The sequence below is a fragment of the Cyanistes caeruleus genome, chromosome 3 (genome assembly GCF_971803275.1).
Source record: "Cyanistes caeruleus chromosome 3, bCyaCae1.hap1.1, whole genome shotgun sequence".
NCBI classification, from domain to species: Eukaryota; Metazoa; Chordata; class Aves; order Passeriformes; family Paridae; genus Cyanistes; species Cyanistes caeruleus.
In genome coordinates, this window is record NC_141703.1 from 18,821,022 (window position 1) to 18,845,655 (window position 24,634).

The following is a 24,634-nucleotide window of genomic DNA, read 5'->3' on the forward strand; positions in this document are numbered from 1 at the left end:
TCTTTGGTTCCCTGAGCATTTTGAGCATAAGCTTAGGTCTCTGTGTGTAAAGAGACAGGATTTTTATCTGTGCTCTTATGAAGAGACACTGCTTCAATTGTCCTAGTTGTCTGACACTCAGCTTTATGTTAGAATGTCCTTCCTTACACATTGAGATGCAATTTTTCTCTTTGCATCTTGGGATGAAAAGCATCTGTTAAAAATCAATAATAAGTATGGCAGATATACCTAAAAGTCATTGTAACTGGTATGTTCCTAAAGGAAGAGATGAGTACCAAGCACATTTGGTAGGAATGAGTGTAGAGTGTCTGTTTATGGCTGCACTCTTCAACCATTCAAGAAAAGCAGGTGCCCATGTTAAGTTAGCTTCTGGTATAAACATCCAGCAAATGTAGAAGGAAGAAATACTGAAACATTGATGAAACTTAAGGTAAACCAGAAAGCCAGGGGTATATGGAGGAGGTGCCTTAAGAAACAGCTTCAAAGAGATGGTTTCCCAGGAGTGCTGTTTTAGATAATGCAGTTCCTGGGCTTGACCAGGTGGGAACAACAGTTTTACCTGGGGTTCATATTTCTGTTCCTGCTTATAAGCCCTTTTGTGCAGTGTTTTCTTCTTTCTGCCATGTTTATTGGTTTTGTTTATTCCAGTCAGTGCCTTGAGCTGGACAGAAGAGACTTGGCAAAAAGCTGTACTGATAAAAGACATTTTGGGTTGGACCACAAGGGGCTGATTCTAGCAGCTCATAGTAATGACATTTAGTGGTTTTGTTGCATGATTCCTGTTGCCAGCATCCAATGAAGATGCAGTTCCACCCTTTTAACAGTATCCTATGGAGGTATGTGCTAACGATTTATCTCTGAGAAGGAAACCATAAGAGCATAGCATTGGTGTTACACACTGACAAGTTGCAACTTTCCAATCAGGAATCTTTTTAGTTAAAATATACATATAGAAAATAGGGGTTTCAGTGCCTTCAAACACAGGCCAAAATTGTGCCTATGTCTTGAGAAAGATTTGGTTCCCCAGGATGTCACACTATGACTAACCAGAAGCTTCCAAAAGGCTTTGAACAGTGCCTGGTAAGAGAAATCCAGACATCAATATACTCAAGCTCCATTTGAGACAGTCCTGTTAGTTTCCCTGACTAGAATTAATTAATGCAAGTGCAAGCTAATGGGCAGATCATAGAAACAGCTGCTTTCATGGCATGAGCCTTCAGGAGCACTGTTCCTGAAGGAGGAACCTTATCACCTGAACATAATGTGTAATAGATGCACAGCTGGTTGCTCAGCCTTGCCTCTGTGACTTGCATAGGCAATTGAGCCCTGTGCTGAAAGCCTGGGCGCTGTCTGGGAGAGCGACAGGACAGGGCTTCATGTAGAGCTGCCTGGAGGGGAAGGTTTGGTTGGATGGCTTGATTTTTTCCATTAAGCTTCCAGCAAGCTGTACTCAGAGTGAGCTGGCATATCCCAGACAGCCTTAGAAAGAAAGGATGTAATGACTGCCTGTGCTCAAGATTTGCCATTGTGAGTAAGCCAGGTAGCAGTTAGCTTAATGGTGCTGTTGTTTGGCTTTGAGTTCAAATTTAAAGAACTGATCAGCTGAAACTCCAGAGAAACTTTCTCAAAAAATTTTGGGTTTTGGTCACTGGAGTTTTTTTTGTTGTTTGGTGGTTTTTGTTTTGTTTGTTTTTTGTTTGTTTTTGTTTGTGATTTTGTTGGTTTTGTTTTGGGGCTTTTTATTTGGCTGGTCTGGTTTGGTTTTGGTTGGGGTTTTTTGTTTATGCTTCAGGAGCACGGGAAGTCTACCACATAAAATTGGGATCCTCTTGTACTAGGTGGTTATATTTTCATTAGCAGATGCTTGAAAGACATTGACTTTCTCATCAAAATGTTCAAATGACATTCTCATTATGGGTTGCAAAGCTAAAGCATGAAAAGATTTAGTGAATTTTTTAAGGAGGGATTTACTGTCACCCTCTCCTCTGCAAATCTCTGTTAAAGCTTAAGAACTGAATGTTAATTTTTTCATAACCACCATTCAGTGACAAGTTAAAAAGCTAAGTGATCCACACGTTGCCAGACTAAGTATTGTGCCATATTTGAAAGTCATAACGATGTTTTAATGTAAATATTAATGATAGAAAAGTGATTTTCTGTTGAGTGTTTGGCAAAATTTTCATAGAATACAGCACAAATGCTGAATGCTTCTGTTACATGGAATAGTAAAACTTAAGAGTTTGCACTGACCAATCAGTGTCTTACTCCCTAATGAGCTTTTAAAATCCTTGGATTGTTTCCATTCCTAGGCTATCATAAAGGTTAGCATGGACCATCTAAAAAAAATATTTGGCTTCTGTAGCAGGTTTTACAACTCAGACTGATCTTTCTGCTACAATAGCTAAGCTGCTACTGGCACCTGACTTTGCTACTGTAAAATTATTTTGGGATAGCTTTGCAAAAAAGCACTTGCAAGTGGTCTGTTGGCTGGATTATAGAAAGGCTACTGCTTTCAATAAATCTGAAAAGCATTGTTTTTACTGGAGAGCTAAATGTGAGTATATACGAGACTAAGGGGGATTCTCAGGGAAAAAACTTAAAGGGAGAGGAGAGAGAGAGAGAGCAGAAGCTAGGAGTGGTTTATTCCAGTCCCAGTTTCAAGATTCAGCATGATTGCATTGAGTGGTGTGTGACTATGAGAGACATGTATTTGTGTATATACACACATGTACACCTCCTGCATTTGTACAGTACAATACACTTGCTGATGCTAAGAATTATAAAAAGTGTGTTGCATATTTAAAGAAGACATTTTTAATCATCTGAATTTATAGAATACAGTGAATCTATAGTCTACAGTGGCTCCTTATCCATAGAAAAGAGAAATGGGGGGCCTCTGAATTTTACTGTGTTTGTCTGTGCTCTTTATACAAAGACATGATTAACGATGAATAACAAAATCTTCCCAATGATCTAAAAGTAATTGTTCAAATGACTGAGGAGAGGAATCTTGATTTATTAGCTGATTTGCTGAGAGAAATCCAAGTTTCATCATTTGGGTATGTTGCTGGAAAGTGCTGTTGTAGCAATAGGAAAGTATTTATTGCAGCTAGACATATTTGAGAGGGAGGATTCAAACTGTAAAAAATGCAGAATGGTTTTGGTGCGGGAAAAAAATTAGAAGAGACAAGAACACGTAGATTTGTCTGATACAGCAAAAGTAAGATCAAGAAAGAGCAAACACCAGGAAGAGGCAAAAAATGTTTAAAATAAAAAGTAATTTGTTGCAAAACACCTAAAGACACTATGCAATCAAATTTCAAGAGAAAAGACCCTTAAAGATTAGAGGAATGGAGTTAATATCCAAGTTTACAGCCAGAGTACTGCATTGAGTAATCCATAATGTATTTACACTGATTATTGGTAAATATTTAAAGGAGGATATAGGACACAGTTTATATGATAGATTGTAAAACAGAAGGGATTGAAGATGGTGGCAAACCAGATCATTCCCATTCCTGTCTTCCTGCAAGTCAAGTGACACCTTACTTATTTCTTTAGCATGTGGAACATGAAATCTAAGCAACACATTTGCAAAACAGACTTAATCCACTATATGCCCTTAGAACCTTTTGCAAATATTAATGAAACATATCTAATTATCTCTGTTAGACAGATTACTCAGGGCAATTTAGATTGCCATATAGAAGTGGAATAAAAATCGGTGGTTTTAGTTACCATATTGGTAATAAAAATACTTAAATGGGATGATATTAAGGGAGATGATATCATTTGACCAGGCTTTTGGAAAACTGGATAAATGTAATTTTCTAAATGCTGTCATAGAATGATGAATAAGGCTATTTTAAAAAATGCTTTCGTTGAAAGATAGGAGAGGAAATATTTTTTTCCTCAAGTGTTTATATGAAGTATCAGCAAAATGTTTTTCTTTCTCTGGAAAACAGGCATTATCATCAATCTTATTAAAGGATAAAACATGGAAGTAGTCTGCAAATTTAAGGACAATGTAAAGGACTATTTCTTTCTGGAAGTTCTGAGTTTCATACTGAGTTTTTTGATAACAACCAGGATCAGTTATTAATTTCATCACGGTATCTAAAAAAGCAGTTGCTAGTATCTGATGTAGTTTTTTTGAAACAACATTTAGGGAATCCTTTTGCTCATGTGAACTGCATAATTGTGGTAATAAGTGTGGTATTCTTGAGTGAGCAGACTTTTGCTGCCAATAATATAAATGGTAGTGCTTTAGAAGTGTGCTAGTTAGACAGCTCCTCAGAGAAACAAAACCCAACAATTTGAATTCATTTGGCATGCATATGGTACAAATTGCCAAATTCTCCATAGTACAGGCAACCTGTACTAATCAACTTCCTTAGTCTAACACTACAAGTTACCTTCACACAGGTTGTTAGTTTTGGGGTTTGGTGGTTTTATTAGTTTATTTTAAAGATTATCTTTTGTTTTTCTGTTCAAATATAGCACAATTTACCTGGCATATAGAGACAACAGTTTCCTTGAACAGTCTATCAACAATTTGCAATGTTGCAGCACGGACCCTACAGTACCTACCACAACTACCCAATACAAGGAAGCACAGATATAAAGTAGTGTCAAACAAGTGCTGTCACTGGAGCAAGGCAACTGGCTACATATGTCCAGAATGTTCTGGTGGATATTTTACGCGCTTCATGAGACCTCTTTTCTGACTGGTCCAATGTATCTTTCGCTTCTTACCCTTCTGATCCTAATGTATAGAATGGTAATGCTCCTTATGAGTTCTCAGACATATATATGTTATTGTTTCAGTTAAAGTAGAACAACTGTAGTAATATATATATATATATATATATATATATATATATATTAATGCTAGTCAAATGTAGAAAATGTTTTAAGAGAGGGCAGATTGGTGACCATCTAGATCAGAGGGGATTCCTCCCATCCCGGTCTGACAGCACCAGGCTGCTGCAGTCCCCTGTCCCCTGGTCCAGCTCCCCAGGAGGCTGAGCATGCAGTCTCCATGACTGGCACGGATGACCACCAGGATCATGCCTACAGGCAAGCAGTGCCTCTGCAGGCATCACATCAGCACAAGCAGCCCACCCATGAACAAGACCAGTACAAACTGCCTTATCCTGTTCTTATCAAGACAGGCTCAGAGACATGGGATTGTTCAGTATGGAGAAGAGAAGGCTCCAGGGAGACATTAGGGCATCTTTCCACTAACCTTAAGATGCCCTACAGGAGAGCTGGAGAAAGACGTTGGACAAGAGCTTTCGATGACAGAACAAGGAACAATGGTTTCAATCTGAAAGAAGCTAGATTTAGATTTAGATTTAAACTAGATATTAGAAGAAATTCTTTACTCTGAGGGTGGTGAGGCACTGGAAGACACAGATTGCCCAAGGAAGTTTTGGATGACCCATTGCTGGAAGTTTTCATGGCCCAGCTGGATGCAGCACTGAGCAACATGGTCTAGTGAAAGGTGTCTCTTGTGCATGGCAGGTGGGTTGGAACAGACTGACCTTTAAGGTCCCTTCCAAGTCATTCTATGTCCCTAGGAACCAAATCAAAAGCCAATCTGAGAGAAAAACAAACCAACCCTAAGCCACATAACTGAAATCTGAAAACTACACATGCCAGCAGATGTGCATTTCCAGTAGTTTTAATAAATACACATGAAAAAGCCAGGAAAAGAGTCAGAGAGAATCAGAAAGATGTTAGGATTGATTAAAGCATCATCCTCTGTCTTCACTGAGTATCAATGTGGCCATCTGCACTATAACTTTAGAAGTACATTGCTCATTAAAAATATAACTTGATAGCAGAGCTTCAAATAACCTCTCCTAAGTGAACCAAAGATCACTTAAAAATTTAAAGAAAAATGGTGTTATTATGCTGTTAATTTTTTAAAATATGGCAAGATTTTTCCATGCTCTTTGTATCCTAAATAATATGCCTATCCAGGTTTTAATTATGAAATGCTAAATAAATCCCATGAGCAAATGCTTATTTGTATCTGTCTGCTAAATTCCTACTTGTAATTCCAGCTAATTACTTCCCCTGTCAAGAAAATACTGTCTGAAGTCCCAAGCTGCCACAGAAGTAGCTCAATTGCTTTCATTTTTTATGTCTCCCAATGTTTGATACAGAAAATATAAATTCATTTGTCTATTGCTAGAAGAGCCAGAAATTTGAAATAATCTCTGCACTGTCAGCAGGTCTTTACCTTACGTGCTTAATCCCTGTTACCATGGAGATATTTAATTGCACAGCGACACAGTTTGATTGGTTTATTTTAAATTGAAGTTCTTCTGTGGAACAGCCCAGGATTCCAGCGAACTTGAGATAAACGGCTTTCAAAATATTGCAGTGAGTCATAATGTTGTCAGTGACTAGATTAATTTGAATTCAGTTGAACTATTTCTTTACCTAAATCTTATACATATATGACAACATACAAAATATGAGGATTCTTAGAATTATATTTGGGAGGTAAGAATTTTGAATATAATTAGGCAGTATTTTGTAATTATTGTAAGAAGTTGTAAGAAGGGAAATTAGAAACTAAATGAGAATTAAAATTCAGTAAACTTTTTGTAGTATCATCTTGCCTTTCTAAAATAAATTATCTTCCTATTCTACAATATCAATCCAGACAAGAACCTTTCACAGGAGGCATATACTTGATTTTCTTTACAGAAATCTGTAAATATATTAATATGAGAGAAATTAATCCAACAGGATGAATTAGGCTTCTTAAGTGCTGGCTTTCATATACATCAGCATGCAGTTCTTTAGTATATGAATGTCTGCTGGGAATAGGGTATTTCCTGGCATATATAAGACATTAGGTAACTAATTTTAAATTCTGTACATACACCATGATGAACTGGTAAACTTCAACTGTGCTATTTAAACAGCAGCAATATAGTGTGCTAATTCTCATACTGGTTTTGGGTTTTTTTTTGGCTCTATAACCCAGCTCCAGCACATTTTTCTCTCAATGTCGTAACTGCAGCTCTAGGGGAAGTTTTCACCTAGGCGTTTCTGTGAAAGATCTCCATTCCATCACCAAGTATCAGAAGCTCTGCCTTATTTAATTTTTCAAGCTCATGGCCACTAAGGCCCCACATACATGCTGCAGAAAACACCTTTTAGGTGTTTCTAGGGCTGTATTCCCCTCTTTATTTTTACATAGCCTGGTTTTATTTCATATTCAGAGTCTCTGTGTTTGCATCAACTGGAATTCCAGCATGTGACCCAAGATACGACTTAGCTTCTTACAAACCCCTGTGACTCTTCCAACCACTTGCATGGCTTTGCAGAGCTAGAACTTGGCACTTTTAATCTCAGCTCTGCAGGGACCACACTGTTTTACAAGAGAGATGTTTGTAAAAACAGCCTCCAGTGGGGACTATCATTCTCACACAAACTGTTTGCAAGAATTAATTTGTTTTACCCTCCCAGGAAGGATAGTTTGGTGTACCAAAGCAATGCTTCTACAAAAGCATTTACATGCTGCAATTCACAGATGAGTTGCTGTCATTCCATATGAAACACCTACCTAGAACACTGCGTACTCCAACAATACCGAGGATTTAATCTTTGCACCTCTGTGTTAATGTACTCTGTGATCTGGGGTTAGGGTGTTTTGATTTTTTTTTTTTTTCTATACAGGTTCTGCTCTACAAATGTTATTCCTTCCTAATCCACCTTCAAATACACAAGAGTAACGGTGTTCAGGATGCAATAGTTCTCTGAATTTCATTGTGTACCCCTCCAGTTTGTGTTTGGATAAAACAGAGGATTAGCTCAGAAACACTAAATTTGCTGTAGCAGAGGCCCACAGCTCCCTGTACTCCACTTAGGAATAATTATATCCAGGCAACCTAAGGCAAGTAACTGAGCAAAAGCTTCTTCTTTTCTGAGAAGTCTCACCCACATTCACACCTTCTTGCATAACCCCCCTCACCTTTCCAGTGTGACATGCTCTTGGTTCAGCCAGTCAGGGTTCTATGTACAGAGGGGACTCAAAAACTGCAAGCCAGAAGAGAGGGAGGGAGCCACGCAGCTGGGACTAGCTCCCGAGTTACAGCACACTAACCAGCTTAGGTACAGCTGCTTGCAATGCAATGGACTCTCCATTTTTCTATGCTCTAGTTAAAATAAAACAACCCCAAGAACTGTCATCTCCTTGCTATCATACCCTCCATTATAACAACGATTTATCCCAGCCAGTATTAACATCACTTTGTCTGTCGTATTTATGACTGCCATATTTATGGCTAGAGCAACATCTCTTTGTGAAGGAAGGACAATTGTTAAATCATTCTCTCTTTTTAGAAGATTGAGCTGATTTAGCAATACTTTCTTTTTCACCATACCCAAGTAGTCTCTAGGCAAACCACTGATAAACAGGTTGCTATATAATTTTCCTTCTTCTGTTTTCTAAATATTCAGGTTTGCTTTGAACAGTCACACGCACTTGTGTATCCCTGCTGCTGCTCATCTCTTCTAGACCCACTCCCCCTTCCACCATATGATCCTGTCCTTGACTAGGTCAAACCCTTAGCAACAGAAAGCAAATTTCTATGCAGTCTGAAAGAAGCAGAGTAGCATTCTTTCTCTAACAGACTATTCATATCTATCACACTATTCATATCAACCATTCGTATTAGTGACAAGGCAATTTAAAAAAAAAAAACAAACATAAAAGAGATAGAAAAAAATCAAAAATCAGACCTGTTGTTCGCCTGGTCCAGTATTCTTTCTCTGACAGCACTCAGTACCCGCTTCAGAGGAAGGTGCAAGAAACCTTGTAATTATAGAATAACCTGATTAATACAGGAAGTTTCGTCCTAGCCCTAGGCAGTCAGCAGCTGACTCACCCGCTTGTCTGAAACATAAGATTTTATATCTGCTCTAATTTTTTTAATCCCATGTAATTTAATAGTGAAAGTCTTATTACAAATGTACTTTGCAAATGTGCATTTAAATCCTATGAAGCATTTTAGGCTTTACTGTAACCTGTAGCTGAGAGTTCTATTTGCTAATTATATAGGTTGTACTATTTTTATCACTGTTAAACTGCCTGCCATTCAATCTCATTGGATGTCCCGTTTAGGGACACGGGAATAAGTGGGCCAGAGAGTGTGATTCCAGTGCCTTTTCTCCCCTTGGCACCTCACCTGGGAGAGGAGATGCCAGAAGGGGTGCACAGCAGCCAGCCTTCGGCTCGAGGCGCTGAACCAGCGCACGGGCTGCCTCCACACACAGCCCTCACCCGAAGGAAAGGTGCCCTGCACGAGTGATGAGTGCCCTCATGAACGAAGCAGCAGCAGCTGTGCTGCTCATATTTTTGTGAATATCACATAAATCCCCTGTGAACCCAGTCAACATTGTTTCTGTACTTAGAGATGAAAGAATGCAATGTACTCAATAAAGTGCTATATAATATCATACCTACAGGGCAGAAGGTAGCTCCTGTGACTTCAAACTTTCATTATGGCCTTATGTACTATGGTAGTTTTAAGGTAAAATAACAACAGCCTTTTCAAAACCCAGAAAGATGAACAACACAGTGACAACAATCAAGTCTTTCACTATATTTTACTTATATCCATCGATGGTTTTCAGAACCTTCAAACAGAGCAAACACCTACAGAACACATGTACAAGAAGGTTGGGGTAGGCTAGACATAACAAAAGAAAATAATAATTAAAAAGGATTGCTGAATGGCCTGATCATCTTCTGTGCTTATTTATTTTGAAATAAACTGATTAGCAGGCTGTGAGGCTCAGTTTTGCATCTGGTATAGATTAGTGGTCCTTAATAAGCAGGATGCTTGATTGATAGGCCATTAATATCACCAATGATTGTGTTGTGTCATTCCACACTGCTGGCCAGCTATGAGAACTGGGTGTACAAGCAGGAGCACACAGGCCAGACAGGATGCATGAAACAGGTGCAGAGGTGAACTTTCAGAAAATACAACTGAGTTCCTCTTCTAAGCACAGCAGGCATGAAAAGAGTAAGATGAAGACTACTAAAAAAAATTCAGTTATTTAAATATAGATGAATATTATAACATTGTTTTATTGCAAATAAATATTGTACCGTGTACGCTTTGAGAATTTAGGATGTTGTGAGCTACACTAGTTATCAAATAACACAAACACATTACCTCTACTTTCTGTACAGGGCAAAAGCTGACATTTAAGGATTTTATTTTTCAGGAATAGCACAGCTACTAAGCCAAACAAGGACAACCTAAATGTAATGACTTCACAAGCCAAAACTCATGGAGATGACATATGGATAACATACCTTAGAGAAAAGAATTAAGCTTTTTAAGAATTAAAGAATGAAGATACATCTGGAAGAAGTCAAATAATTTTTTGATACTAAATACAAAAGCACTAGTAAACAACAAGGCACTCAGGATATCAAAATATGATATGACACAGAATAATTTAGTCTGGAAAAGACCTCCAAGTCCAACCTTTGACCAATAACCACCTTGTCAACTAGACCATAGCAGTAATTGCCACGTGGAGTCATTTCCTGAATGCCTCTAGTGATGGTGACTCCACCTGGGCAGTGTATTCCAATGTTTAATGACTGTTTCCATGAAAAAATTCTTCCTGATGTCGAATCTGAACCTCCCCCTAGCGCACACTGAGGCTATGTCCTCTTGTTCTGTCACTAGTTGCTTGGGAGAAGAGGCCAACCCTCATCTTGCTATAACTTTTTTACAGGGAGTTGAGAAGAGCAGTAATCTCTTCCTGCAGTCTCCTTTTCTTCAGGCTAAACACCCCAGCTCCCTCAGCAGCTCCTCATAGGATTCAACCCTCTAGACCCTTCACCAGCTCTGTTGCCTTTCTCTGCACAAGTTCCAGCACCTCAATGTCTTTCTTGAAGTGAGGACCCCAGAACTGAACACAGGATTTGAGGTGTGGCCTCACCAGCGCCAGTACAGGGGGACAGCTGGTCCTGGTCCTGCTGGTCACACTATTTCTGATGCGATCCAGGAGGCTGCTGGCCTTCTTGGCCACCTGGGCACACACCAGCTCATGTTCAGCCTACTATAAACCTTTTCCACTGGCCTGCTTTCCAACCACTCTCCCTAATCCTGTTGTGCTTCAGGGAGTGTTTTGACTGTAGTGCAGGAGCCAGCAACTTGGACTTGTACAAGTCTGACCATCCAGGAGCGACCCTGTCACATTCACATCACCTAAGCTGGGACCAAGGCTCCTTCACAGCTACACACCCCACACTCATAGTCAGACCAGGTTTCCTCACCAGCTCGACCCCAAGTTTCCCATAGCAGAGTCTCATGGGTCCTGATGCTCAGAATAATTTAATCATGGTGCAATAACAAAATAACAGCTTGAGCTGGATGCCTCTGAGGAGGGGCTCTGAAAAAAGGAAACCTGGGCTTTCATACCCTTACAGTCTAAGCACAGGCAAGTCTGGGATCCTTGGCTCCTGCTGTGTCTCTGAGTGTCCAGTCACCTGGCTGGGCCACAGGTCCCTGTGCCCTTTGTTATGCAACGGGTTGGCAGCTCACAGCCTCTTGCCTGTAGTGCCAGCTCCCACCCCACAGAGCTCAACCTGCAGCTCACACTGCCGCTGCACACCGAGCTACCTGCCCTGAGTGTATTCCTCAACACAACCTCACACCACTGGCCTCACCCCACTGATCCAGCCTGTCCAGATCCCTCTGCAGAGTCTTCCAACCCTCCAGCAGATCAACACTCATACCCACTCCACTTAGTGTCATCCATACACTTACTGAGGGTGCCCTTGATCCCCTCAACCCAATCATCAATGAAGATATTAAACAGGACTCCGGGACTGAGCTCTGAGGAATCCCACTAGTGCCTGGCCTCCATCTGGATGTGATACCACTTACTACTATTCTCTGGGCTCAGCCACCCAGCCAGTTTTAATCCAATCAAGAGAGCACCTGTCCAAGATGTGGGCTGCCAGCTTTTCCAAGAGAATGCCATGGGAGACAATATCAAAGACTTTGCTGAAGTCCAAGTAGTCTACATCCTTAGAGTTTCCCTCATCCACTAGCTGGGTCACTTAGTCATTTCAACTGCTCTAGCAACCACATCATATTAACATAAGTAAAATTCAGAAAGACTTTTGACAAGTAGTACTCTCCCAGTTCTGCTGTGCCCTCTGGAGACTGACCCGTGGTTTCAAGCCAAGCAGTAACAATGCTGCAGGCTTTCATCTCTGGGTGTGCTTCCTTTAATTCTTGCCTGGGATCCCAACTGTTTGCTCAGTTTGTTCCAGACGGGAGCACAGAAGCAAGCTAATATTCGCAAAGTACAGATGGTCAAGGTCCTTGCAGTCAAACAGGGAGCAAACAGAAGTGGAAACACAGACCCCATCAGCCTCTCCCAGGCAATAGAAGGAATAAGTAAACACAACCAATAAAAATACTAAAGCAAAATAAACACAATCAATAGCACCTCTTGCAAACAAGGTTATAGCAATAAACTGACCTAACAGACCCCTCTGTATTGAGAATCTAGTAACTAACAACACCTTGGTGGAACCAGTGTTACTTTAAGTTCACACAAGAAGGGTTACACTTCCTTTCAGCTAAGTTTATTTCACATTCTTTGGTCTTTATTTGAATGACAGAAGTCAGACCCATGAAAATACCAAAGTATCTTGTTCCTTAGGAATTAAACAGCAATAGCAATCAAAAAGGCATGACTTCTAAAGGCAGTGAATGTTGTTTCAACTTGCACCTTAAAGTGCAGTTGCAGGGCAGCTTAAGACAATACAACTCTGTTCCAATCCTATTCTCAAACCAGTCAGATATTTCAGTGTGGCAGCAATGCTGCTCATCACCTGGTATTAGCCATGGTCTGAGCAGGAGGCTGCACAGGCTGACCTTCAGAGGATTCTTCCATGCTAAACTATACTGCAACTTCATCAGACCATGGACTGACTTAGAGCAAAACCAACATAAAATTTATTGCTTTCTCCATAAGACTGACTTTTTATTAGCTGTTTATTTCCTTCTATCAACTTCCCTCCAGATCTGACAAGCAGAGAGATTTCCACAAGGGAAAGGACAAAAATGTACAGGTCCAGAAATCAACAAGATCACAGCACTGGCACAGATAAGGACCTAAAATTGCCATGAGGCTAAACCTTTTGTATAAAAACATCAGCCAAAACCTTCTGCTCTTCTTCTCCACACACTATCACTCCAGAATACTATAGTCACACAAAATCATTTTTAGTAAGTGTCATGCTTTTATTCAAATTAATGTTACAGAATTTCTCATAATCATATACTACGCGACATATATAAAAGATGCAAATAAAATATTTAGGACTTTAAAGTGGTTAAATACACCATATTAAAATTATTTCATATTAAAAGTCCAGCTTAATACAGTTTGTGGAGTACAGAAACATGCTGGAAGAATATTAGATGTTTGCCATCCTGAAATGTATTACTGAACGCTCATACTGAAATTTATTACTTACCACATAACGCTATTTCAAGTAAAAGGGGCAAGTTAAAAGGGAATGGGTGAAGTTCTGTAACTTCAATTTACCGTGCCCTAAACTTAGGAAAAAATATTTTAGACGTTTGCAAAATGACCCTGGTTGTGCCATCTGTGCAGAAGAGATAATGAATTGATAGCAACATCTGAAAATATTTTGATAAGAGATTCTTCTCACACTTTTACAAAAGCACCGCCTGGCAATGGAAGCTGCCCCTGATTAGCTCATATCATAAGGACTTCCAGAGATTTGAAAGAAATCAAATTTGCTTCAGCAGAAAGAATAAACATCTCTTCCCATTCATACCTTAAAAGCATTTGCACCAACACTATATAATTATATTTCATTTCACCAGAAGATTCTCGTGGATTCTCTATTCCTTCCACAATTTCAAAATTGCAATACATCTGCTTGCAGTTGAATGGATATGTACATATGGCCCAAAGTAAATTATTTAATTAAAAAGCAGTTAATGTTGCTATGAGTTATGCTACTTCTTTGTACAGAACTCATGCATATATTTTATTGTGATAATACCTGGCTTATACATCTTTAATCAAAACCAAGCAAATATTTGAATTGCTTGTTCTCCTTCAGTGTGATGCAATTTGTTAATCTGCACGGCTATAAAAAGTCTTAGAGACAATAAAAAAATGCTATCTCACTGATCTATCTCCTTTCTTTATTGGCATAATTGTCAAAAATCATCTCACTGTATCATTCCTAAAATCTAGATATGATAATGAGGGAAAGAAAATTAAATTCTCTTTTTACTTATATAGTCCTATGTAGTATTTGCAAAAACAGTTGTTTTGAAAGCCAGAGAGAATTTCTCTGCCAAATAACAGTTGCTGTAAGGACAGATACCATGTACAGCTCCACAGAGGAATCACTGGAAAGTCATTTTCTGTTAGTTGTATTTAGGCTTTGATCACTCTTCTAAAACCAAGATATATGTAATGAAACTACCCAGTGACACTGTAGCATCCACCTGGGCTGATGTTCCCTATAAAGGGGGATGGTTGGTGACTTGGTGCAGCAGTACATGGTTCCAAAAGGTTTCCTGATTGCATTCCAAAAGCACTGCCTTTATTGCACTCCCGAGGAGCATCATTTCATCTAAGATGCATTACTACTCTGGAAGCACATCTGTGCACGTGCTACAGCCATGCTGTTGTTTTAAAACATTTGATACTACATGAATATGTACTACAGGAATGTGGTCTATAAACCATGCAATGTGTAGGTATGTAGCAGTGTTCAGCTTGCACCTGAAACTGCTCAGAGTTTCCAGTGGGTTGTAACATCTGGCACAAAACATCAAAGGCTTCTACAGATCAGCTTCTACAGAAGCCTCATGCTCTTCACCTCTCTGACTATTTTTCTCCATATAGCCTGCTATCCACACACAGAGAAAAATGAAAGGAAGACCAGAGCCCAAAAGAGAATGACAAACAAGTACCTTGTAAGAGCATGAGAAAAATAACCCAAAACAACCACCCCAACAACAAAACCACCACAGGCTAAAATTACTTAAGGCATAATTTGGCACTCCCTGTTACGGTTTTTATTTTTCCAAGATGCAGTTTTCTCAATTTAAGAGAAGGATGCGGCACTTTAAGGTACTAAAAACCTCTCCAAAAAAATAAACAAAATAATCATTATCTACAGATGATTAGTAAACATTCCCAAATTGCAAAATTCATGAGTACTAAGGCACTTCATTTTGTAGTGTAGCTGTAAGCTACAGCTGTTGACAGCTACACAACGAGTGCAGCACCCCATTATGTGACCAGTGAGAAAAGAGGAGCAATCAAATGTAGCGCCTGTCCTCAGAATCAGGAGCTCAATCCTCCAAATGAATCTCATTCACACAGGTGAGAACATACCAACAGTCTGACAAAAACAAGAATGAGATGTGCAGGTATCTTCATTAACCTGAGTAACAGTTAGTAACAGAAGTAACCAGGTTAATAAGCTGACAACAGTCTCACATCTGCACAGTACTTTGGGGCTCACCTATGCTTCTTGACAAGCCAAATTAACTCAGACAGAAAACCCATACTAATATAGTTATATTGTACCTGGCATTCAGCTTCACATTGTCCATCTTTCAGACATCCAAAGCATGACAAATACTTGTTGAAGCAAGAAAACATTTCAAAGTCAGCTTTTGAGACCTCATTAACCCAGAAAATTTGTTCCAATTTGGACAGGTCTGAAATTGCTCTAAATCTTGAAAGCCTTCAGGTCACCAGGCTGCTACAAATCTTGCTTTGGCTCCAAAAGCAAATGCCTCCTAGGAAGCCAAGGCAGACCCCGTGGGCAAAAGGGCTAGGGAAGGGAAGAACAGTAATAAGGATCTTCAGTTTTATGCTTTAGAATTCTTCTTTTTTTGCAGTTGAAGGATCTTGAGAGAATTAATGACTTTTAACAGTCAATTAGAAATATGTTTGATCCTTCAATTCTGTGTTAAAAGAATTCTAATTCTCACCCATTACTTTTTCAAGTACCTGCAAGTTTCTAAATAGGCTGATAAAGACAAAAATTAAATAATTTAAAAACCCCAAAACTTCCCAAGAACAGAATCAAAATGCTGACCTTAGAAATGAAATGTAAGCTAAGCAATGAATGCCAAGCAGTCAATGGTTCTGTGAACGCACTACCATCACCCTTTTTAGTGAAGTTCCAAAGCCATCTAAGAGTACATTTGCTAGAACAGCAAAATGTATTTTATCCAAGTCACCACAGTGATTTTAAAAAAATAATTATGCACAGTTTACAATGGGAAAAGAAAAGCCAATAATGTTTACAATCATATCATAGTCATTGACATTTATTTTTTAAACCAGAGCTAAAAACTCTGAGAAGGCTAAGAATTAGTATATTTACTACACAGGATCCAAGCATCTTATTACCAGTATAATGAATGTATTAGACAAACCAAAAGACCTCACACTGATGCCTTGGAGTGGTGACCTAAAACAGAGGTTAGACAAAATTAAGAGAATAAATGCAGATATTTATTGAAGGCCTTCAATAGATACACCTTGGGCAGTCAGAAGCCTCCAAGGGGCTTCACCCAAGGTGGACGATGGTCACGAGTTTTTCATACAATTAAAAGTTTGGTCCATTTACATACCAGGGGTTAATCTCCCAATTACAGTTTCAGGTAATGAACTAATTTATTCCAAGTTTCCCCCACCACTTCACTGTTTACATCTTTCAAGGCCTGAGACAATAAGGTGTCCTTCAATTTCAGGCCTAGAGAGAAATTGTTTTGTCTGAATAAAATGGAAGAACAGTAGCTGACAGGCTGTGGAGTTTTAGAGTTATACACCAGAGCAGTACAGGATCTGAAAAATGTAAAAAGCTAAATCCCAAGGCATCAACATGGTAGAGACGGAGGAGAGTTAGAAGTCTCAGTCAGAACTGACCTTCTGCAGCATTCTTTAAACATGGCATTTTTATTTTTTATTTATCTTTTGTTAATGACCTTCCTTGTAATTCTCTAAGAATTACAGGTCATTTTATTATCAGCATTCTCTTAAGCAAATGAAGTAGCCAAGTCCCAAAGCAAAGTGCAGAAAGCAGAGTCTGAGCTATCCCTGTGCCATAAATCAAAGCAGTGAACATTAGCTGTGTAGGGCTGAAGCAGGAATCAGGATTCCAAGGCGATACAGCTGAGAGCAGGCTGCAGTGCTGGGCCCCACACTGCACAGCTCATGCTGCCTACTTACCTGATGAAGTAGTCTCTTCCATCTCTGTTTGCCGTCATCTCCCATCCATAAGGTGTCCCCTGGTTCAAGCTCCAGGTCCCTGAAGGGTGAGGCCAGCCTGAAGACTTATTCCTGTGGCTGCAATTTTGAAAAATGCAGCGGGGAAAAGACAGGAGAAAAAAAAAAGTTACTTCTCTCTTGTACTTGACATGATTCACTTGACATCCAAGTACTTTCATAGTTGTGAAATATAGAGTCAAAACCCAGGCAAGGGAACAGAGGTTAGCAGATCTATTTACATTTATGATATTCTTTCAGTCAGTAGAAAGACATGCTGTCATTTCTAACAGTCTGAGTTCAAACCTTCGGTTGGTGTATTTGTCATTCTCCATCAGTCCCACATACACAGTGCTAATTTTCAGTAGATTTTAATAAAAGGAACGGGAAGCATTCTCATTCATCACCATTCTGTGTTCAAATGCCAGCTCTCAGCACAATTTTAGGGAAAAAAATTACCCATAAAACCAAACTACCCACGACATCACTGGAGATCACACACACAGGGCAACACCTGGCACGAGAAGGAGAGCCAACCTTCTCTCTGTTAGGAAATCATTTTTTATTTCTTGTGCTGGAATGAAGGAAGGCTGTGACACTGCTGCATAACACACAAAACCGACTGAATATGTCAATTTTGTTGCAGTTGATCATTATCCATTAAGCTGTCCCAACAAATAACCTTTAAAAGGCTGCAGCCCATGCACTGTTATATCCCACTGCTCCAGCACACTCTCCTAGTATTCCCACTCCCAAAGAAGGGCCCAGTAGCACTCCCAAGTGGCAGTGTGTCCCCAGTTATCTGAAATATTTTGTGAGGTACTTTTTACTGACTCCATACAAAATAAGATTCAGCTAGCAAGGATCCACCATAGTTTCCCACAGGAATCCTCAACATTCACACACATGCTTTTCCCCTCACTTGCAGGGATTAAGGTAGATATTTCTGCACACCCCCACTTTCTCCTGTGAGACTTAAGAGGTTCAGAAGACGACAAACCAGTGTTTTAGCAAAATTACTCAAGCCATTAATACCTATGTACAATCTGAAAAAGGGAAAGAGCAGAAGAGGACCCAGGGCAACCAACAAAGCTAAAGGCCAGCTAAGAGTATGTGACAGGCAAATAGGAATGAGCACCCAACACTGAATACAATCTGAAATTTTGACATCAAAACCAAAAACACATAAAATAAGAGTATATTTTGAATTAGCTGTCTTCCCTGTTTCTGTCTTTTCTCCACTCATCAAATATATTACAGCTTAGTTTTATGTGCTAGATTTATTCAAGTTCAAATTGTAGCAAGGAATTTACTATCTCTTGTCACAGAGAGAGACATAAGAACTTCTTTGCTTCAGAGAAACAGAGCACAATGTAACCTGACAAACTCTCCTGAAGGAACAGAATTGGTCTCCATGGACAACTCAAAAACTGATTGTAAATTGCAAAATTCAATGAAGTTGTGCATAGTTAATCTTTCCCAAAGGGAGAATGCATCATTAAAAACAAACTAGCTGCTTCACCCTCCCCCTTCATTTCAAGGATTAATCACAATTGAGAAAAAATATGGTGCTTCAAAATATAATTTACATGTAAAGTAGAGCATTACAATGGAATGCTAGGTATCATTTGGTTTATCAATTACGTTAAGTACTCTATCTTCAAGGAGTAAAAAAACATTTCTGTTAGCACATTCAAAGACTTTTTATTTGCCATAGGGCATGGCTTAAGTCTAATATTGAAAATGCTAGAACTCTTAAAACAGTTTACAGTTCTTCAAGGCTAATCAAAGACATAAATGTCAGATATGCTACAGTACCCCAGATAAATGCAATTAGTTCATTTCTGTTCCAAGGAACTGACTAGAAAACAGTCATACAAGGAACAAATCCAAAATACTTTCAACACTCTCTCATCCAGTTTCTTGTTAAACTGAGCATAAACATTCCTTTTTCTCCATATGCTTGAGAGACAAAGAAAGGGTCCCTTCTTTTAGACAGGAACCACTCTACAACGTGAGAATGTCAGCTTAACTACATCTACAGACTTCAAATAACACTTTAGAGTATTTGGTATCCTAACCACTGCAGTTAACTAAATATACTGTAACAAAACCTTTTTTATCAAGACTATATAAATGGATAGCCATCCATTTAACAGTTTTCATTTTAATTAGATGTGTTTCACAAACCTTGTGCTATAGTTTCACCATCTGTTAAATGGATACAGTGACATTTAAATTCCCAAGTAAAGTACATCAAGCTATCAGATAATTTGTAGGAGCATAGGACAGTGATGGTGATCAATATTATAACTCTCAGCACTCAAATTAAGGGCTCATCTTTGTATGGATTATAGCATTAGTGGATGTTAAGGTAAACCTAATTCCCTTGAAAGCTTTCTTTGAGCCCTTAAAACAGTAATGGTGTCAGAACCGTATCATATATGATGGGTAATAACTGTCCTACTTAACTATAAATATGTCTACATGTGATCTACTCCTCCAGACTTTCTTATAATCAGTGGGATACAAATCAGCATTTGAGACACTGCATGCACCTACATTAGATGTGTGCAAATTCACAGTGGCTCCACAGGAAAAAAAGACATAGTTTTTCCTTTAGCTCCTGTGCAATTCAATAATAAACACTCAATCATAGCAATAAAGCAAGGTCTTTACACTCAGAGGTGACTAGGATTCCCAGGTACCTGTACAGTCTGAAAAAAGGAGCAAGTACACTGCACTTTTTTCTACACCTCCCTTCACTTGTTGAATATAATTCTGCTTGTCCGCAAGAATTCTGTTCAGTGGCCACTATGAAGGGCAAAAGATGGCAAAGAGGAGATAAATGCCAGAAATTATAAGTCAGGCATTTCACTTGGGGGAAGAACAAAGCCATCTTGGTAATCTTTAAGTCAAGAGGATACCTTAGTGGTGAGGAAGACCATCAGGCCCTGGGAGATCCTACCTCCATGCTGGTGATCTTGGATAAATCCCTCAGCTCATTGATCACCATGTGCCACTTCCCTCCTGCACAGGCAAAGGAGGAGCACACCAAGACTGCCTAGATTTATGGGAGACTTGTACACTTACAAAGACCAAAAGGACAAAGAAGAGTGCACCTTCAATTTCAGCAAGCCTGGCAGCAGAGGCAGCCCTGGCACTGCTGTTGCCCACTGCCTGCTGTCCATCACCTCCCTGCTTGCTCACAGCAATGGGACTGGCTGCTGGAGAGCCCTTGGAGCACGGTTCCCAGGTGTCTAACTTCACTGGGAAAGCTAGGCCAGCATCATGCCAGCAGAATCTGAAAACAAGCAGATTAGCTAAAATATCCCCTCAACCTGCTCCTGACATTCCTGCTGCGGAAATATAAAAACCTGATCTCTCCAAATTGCTTCACATTGAACAATCAGTTCATTAAATCACCGAAGTGGTGAGTACTGAAGTGGTGTGTAAGGAATCAATGCGCCCTGTGGAGGGACGTTCTGATTGATAATGTCATAGCTCTGCCACAGCCAGTATCTCCAGATCAGCCTTTTTTCTGCCCTGTGCTTGAGGAATGACCTGAAGCATGAGATGATAAAGGAAAATCTCCTGCATTTTCACTTGTATCAGTGATATGCTCTTTATGTGATATGCAGAACATACTCAGCATAAACCATGCCTTAACAAGAAGTGCAAATCTGTAGTATTATCCACTTCTTTTTTAAAGATCAAAACTAGAACAGTTTGAATTTTTAAGGCATACTATTAAAGCCTAATGTCCAGAACAGTTCAGAGAGTACTAATGATGAACACAGAAAGTAACACCATTTCTTCTTTCAAATGCAGAAAAAAAAGTTTAAATAGGTTGAAAAATTCAATTAAAAAAAATAGTATCTACAGAGTCAGCCAATAAGAATTTAATATTGCCCAAAACCTGGGGTTTTTTTTAACTAGTAAATGGAGATTCTTCTCAATAGGTCTTTGCTATAGAAATCTTGACAGATTTTTTAACTGTGCCACCTCTAGAGCCCAAGCCTGTTAATTTTATTATAAATGTAGCACTTCTCTGAACTAGTGGAAATTAAGCTCTCAGGCTGTAATTTTAAAACAGCATAAACAGCCACTGACACAAAAGCAGTATTCCCATTCTTCCAGAATCTTCTGCTTCACATCACAGTTGCTCCTGTGCAAATGAAAGTAAAATGGTTCACCTTAAAATTAGCTATTTTTTTTCCTTCCAGATTAATCTCTGCTTACTTCATGGCCTCACAGATGGTCACATGGCAGCAAAAATGAATGATAAAACAAAAACTGCATTCTTTGGATCGTCCTTAGGCAGAAACAAGACAGAAAGCACTCACTTAATGTCTCAATTGCATTTAGAATAATTTATGTCTAATGGGGCACAACACTCAGCACACAGTTGGGGCATGTCTTCCAAAATGTTCCCATCAAAGCAGCTCCCTTTGAAACCTCCTCCTTCAATAAAACTACAAAAAACAAATCAAAACAAAACAAATAAACAACAACAAAAAAACTTAGCTTTTTTTTTCTCTGCATTATTTTTTCCCAGTGTTGCTTTTAGTTAATATCTGATAGCTCACAGGTTATCAAAAACTGAAACTATCCACAGATTTTCTGACAAAAACTTTCATAATTGTTTAAAATCTCTGTGGAACAATATGAAGCCCTATGATTTTCCTAAATGTAAGTAATTTGAAATATTAATACACTACACATACTTTCTCTTCAGGTATTAGTAACTTTTTAAGCATTTACCTTGGATTTCCTCAGCTGAATTAAAATAGTGTAAGGATTATGTTCTAATCTTCTTTTATAGCAATCCCTTGAACTGCTGCAATTCTGGAGGATGGCTGAAGTTACAATGAATGTTTATTATGGGGTTTCAGATTATAATGGCATGTTTATGTGTTTGTTTGGATATCCGATGTCCTGGAATCATCTTGTTCAACATCTTGATGTTTCTCGTAGTACTTCCTCATATACAGGAATTATTTTTTCCTTAAAGCTCAGTCTGCAGGGGCATCAGTGACCCACACAAGGCTGGCCATGTAACACAAGGAGCTCAGCACTGGGAATGGAATAACAGTGTCAATACACTGGCTTCCTTTATGTTACCATATGGAGAAAAAAATCCTAAATTTTGAGTCTTGCCACGTAGCCTGGCTTCATTTCAACTCTCCATTGGTACAAAAGCCAGTTCTCTGCTTCCCACATGCCAGTACATAAGTCAGTCCCTCTCCCACCCCTCATAAAAGAAAGACATCCTGAGCAGAGGCGACACTGCACTCCCAGAGCTGCTTACGAAGGACACACAGCTCCACAGCACAGAAGCAATTCTAGCCACAGCAATCCCAAGGAGGTTCCGAGAGGAGCACTAGAGATAAAACATTTTGTATTATTAGTTTTTAAAAGCAAGAACACCACACCTGAAGTATCTGCAGGGCATGTCTATCTGCAAATAGGAAACATTACTGTGACACAAGTGGAGTTCAGTAACCGTCTCTCTATGATATTTAATCTTCCACTGCCTCGGGAATGAAACCCTTCCTTCTCAATCCAGTTCTAGTCCTCTCCTCTCCCAGAAGACTAACACAATACTTTTACCTCCATCCTACAACTTTAACTTGAAAAAATAAGAAATGAAAGTTTTAAAGAATCTGTAGAGATACTATCAAAATCAATCATCATACCCTGCTATTGAAACTCTCCTGAGGGGCACACAGATATGATGGACAATAGTTTCTGGATGCAAGATCAAGGGCACTGAAAGACTTCTTGTCTCTGTGGAGATGAGTTCTATAAAGCCCCAGAGAAGCAGACCTACCAGAAAGATGAAAGAAGAAAATTAACTGCCCCAGACACCCTCTGCTGTAGTAAAAAACTTGATTCATACTAGGTCTTTTATTACTAAATCATGTAAGTACAGAAGGGAACCCTAATGACTTCAGATATCTTTCATCTTCTACAACCCACATGCTTTTAAATCTTTTGATGGGTAAGAAAGAAAAAGGGGTTTAATCCTCATCTAAATGTGTGCCATTTTTGAACTTGTGTGTCAGTTAAAAGAAATTTGATGAGTATCATCCCACAAATGAGTTTAGAGTTTCAAGCTTGTAACTGACCAATCACTAAAGGTAGAATCACTGTCCAAGACTGTTTTTCTTATTTAATCATAAGAAAAAAAGGTAGAAAAATATTTTTGCCCTTTGACACCTCTCATTCTCAATAATTTTTGCAATACAGCCATGCTCTGGTCAAAGGTAGAATAATGTTACTGTATTATTCAGGCTTGTCTGAAATTTTCCTGCTGCATCATGCATCATCAGGAAAATGCAAATTTTATTCAGAAAATAAAGGCATTCACCTTTCTTACACCTTGTGGTAGTTTTTTTCTATTTTCCTAGTAAGGTCTATGAATAAAGCTAGGCTGCCTTGCACCAGTTGCTCAGAAATTATCTCCAGCTGGAAGTTTGTCTTTCTTAGGCCTTAACTGCTCCTCAAACTCTGTCTGAAGCACAAAAGTTTCAAACTTTTTTTCTCCTGTCCCCACCTTCCACCACAGATACTCTGAATTATTCACAATCTCACCAAGTACCACTCATTCTTTCTCCAAACAGACTATGATGCTAAAGGCTGCACTCGACCTTTAAATCCTTTGGGGGACCAGAGAAAACCTCAAGTAAAATCAAAAATTCATACTGAACTTCTCTACTGCAATTCAAAAGTGTAGAAGAGCTACATTTCTAGAAAACCCTCTCAGACTGTTTTTGTCATAGATTTCATTAGCTTCCTTCTCCTCAGTGCCTAAAACAGTTTTCTTCTAAACGGCAGCCTATGCCTAGATTGAGAACTGAAGACACTCCAATGAATTTTGAATTCCTCCTCCAGAAGTCACTGCTCCTGCTGTCAGTCATGAGACAAGGGTCCCTGCTGTGTAGCTGATCTGAAAGGTAAAGGATCCCTTTAACCAGGGATTCCATGGCTGCCATGGGGAACACTCCCTGACAGCTCTCCTGCCACACAAGCAGGAAATACAGCAGCAGGTGCTGCCCACTGCTTCCTCAGGGAAAAAAGAAAAGCCTATTCATGGACTTTGTGAGCCACTCACAGGCCCCAAACATTCAGCATCAATTCCAGACTCCTGTCTGTATCACAGGCAGGACAGAACGACAAAGAACAAAACCACAGGCTTTACAAAATGTGCACTGCACTCATTACACACCTCGCTCTATGAGGAATGGCTCCTCTCAGTCTGAAACTACAAAAACATGGTGTTACCTCC

The 24,634-nt window shown here is 39.2% G+C and overlaps 1 protein-coding gene across 2 annotated transcripts in view; it reads right to left on the reverse strand.

Moving 5' to 3' along the window:
- Positions 1–24,634, reverse strand: part of FRMPD4 (FERM and PDZ domain containing 4) — a 296,031-nt gene that overhangs the window by 94,726 nt on the left and 176,671 nt on the right. The window contains exon 3 of one of the 2 annotated variants that reach the window (XM_086880086.1): positions 17,308–17,424. In XM_086880086.1, coding sequence (XP_086736212.1) covers positions 17,308–17,424 — 117 coding nt within the window. Of the gene's footprint in view, positions 1–8,766; positions 8,835–17,307; positions 17,425–24,634 lie in introns of those variants that run through there. The other variant, XM_023918368.2, reaches the window with a different exon arrangement.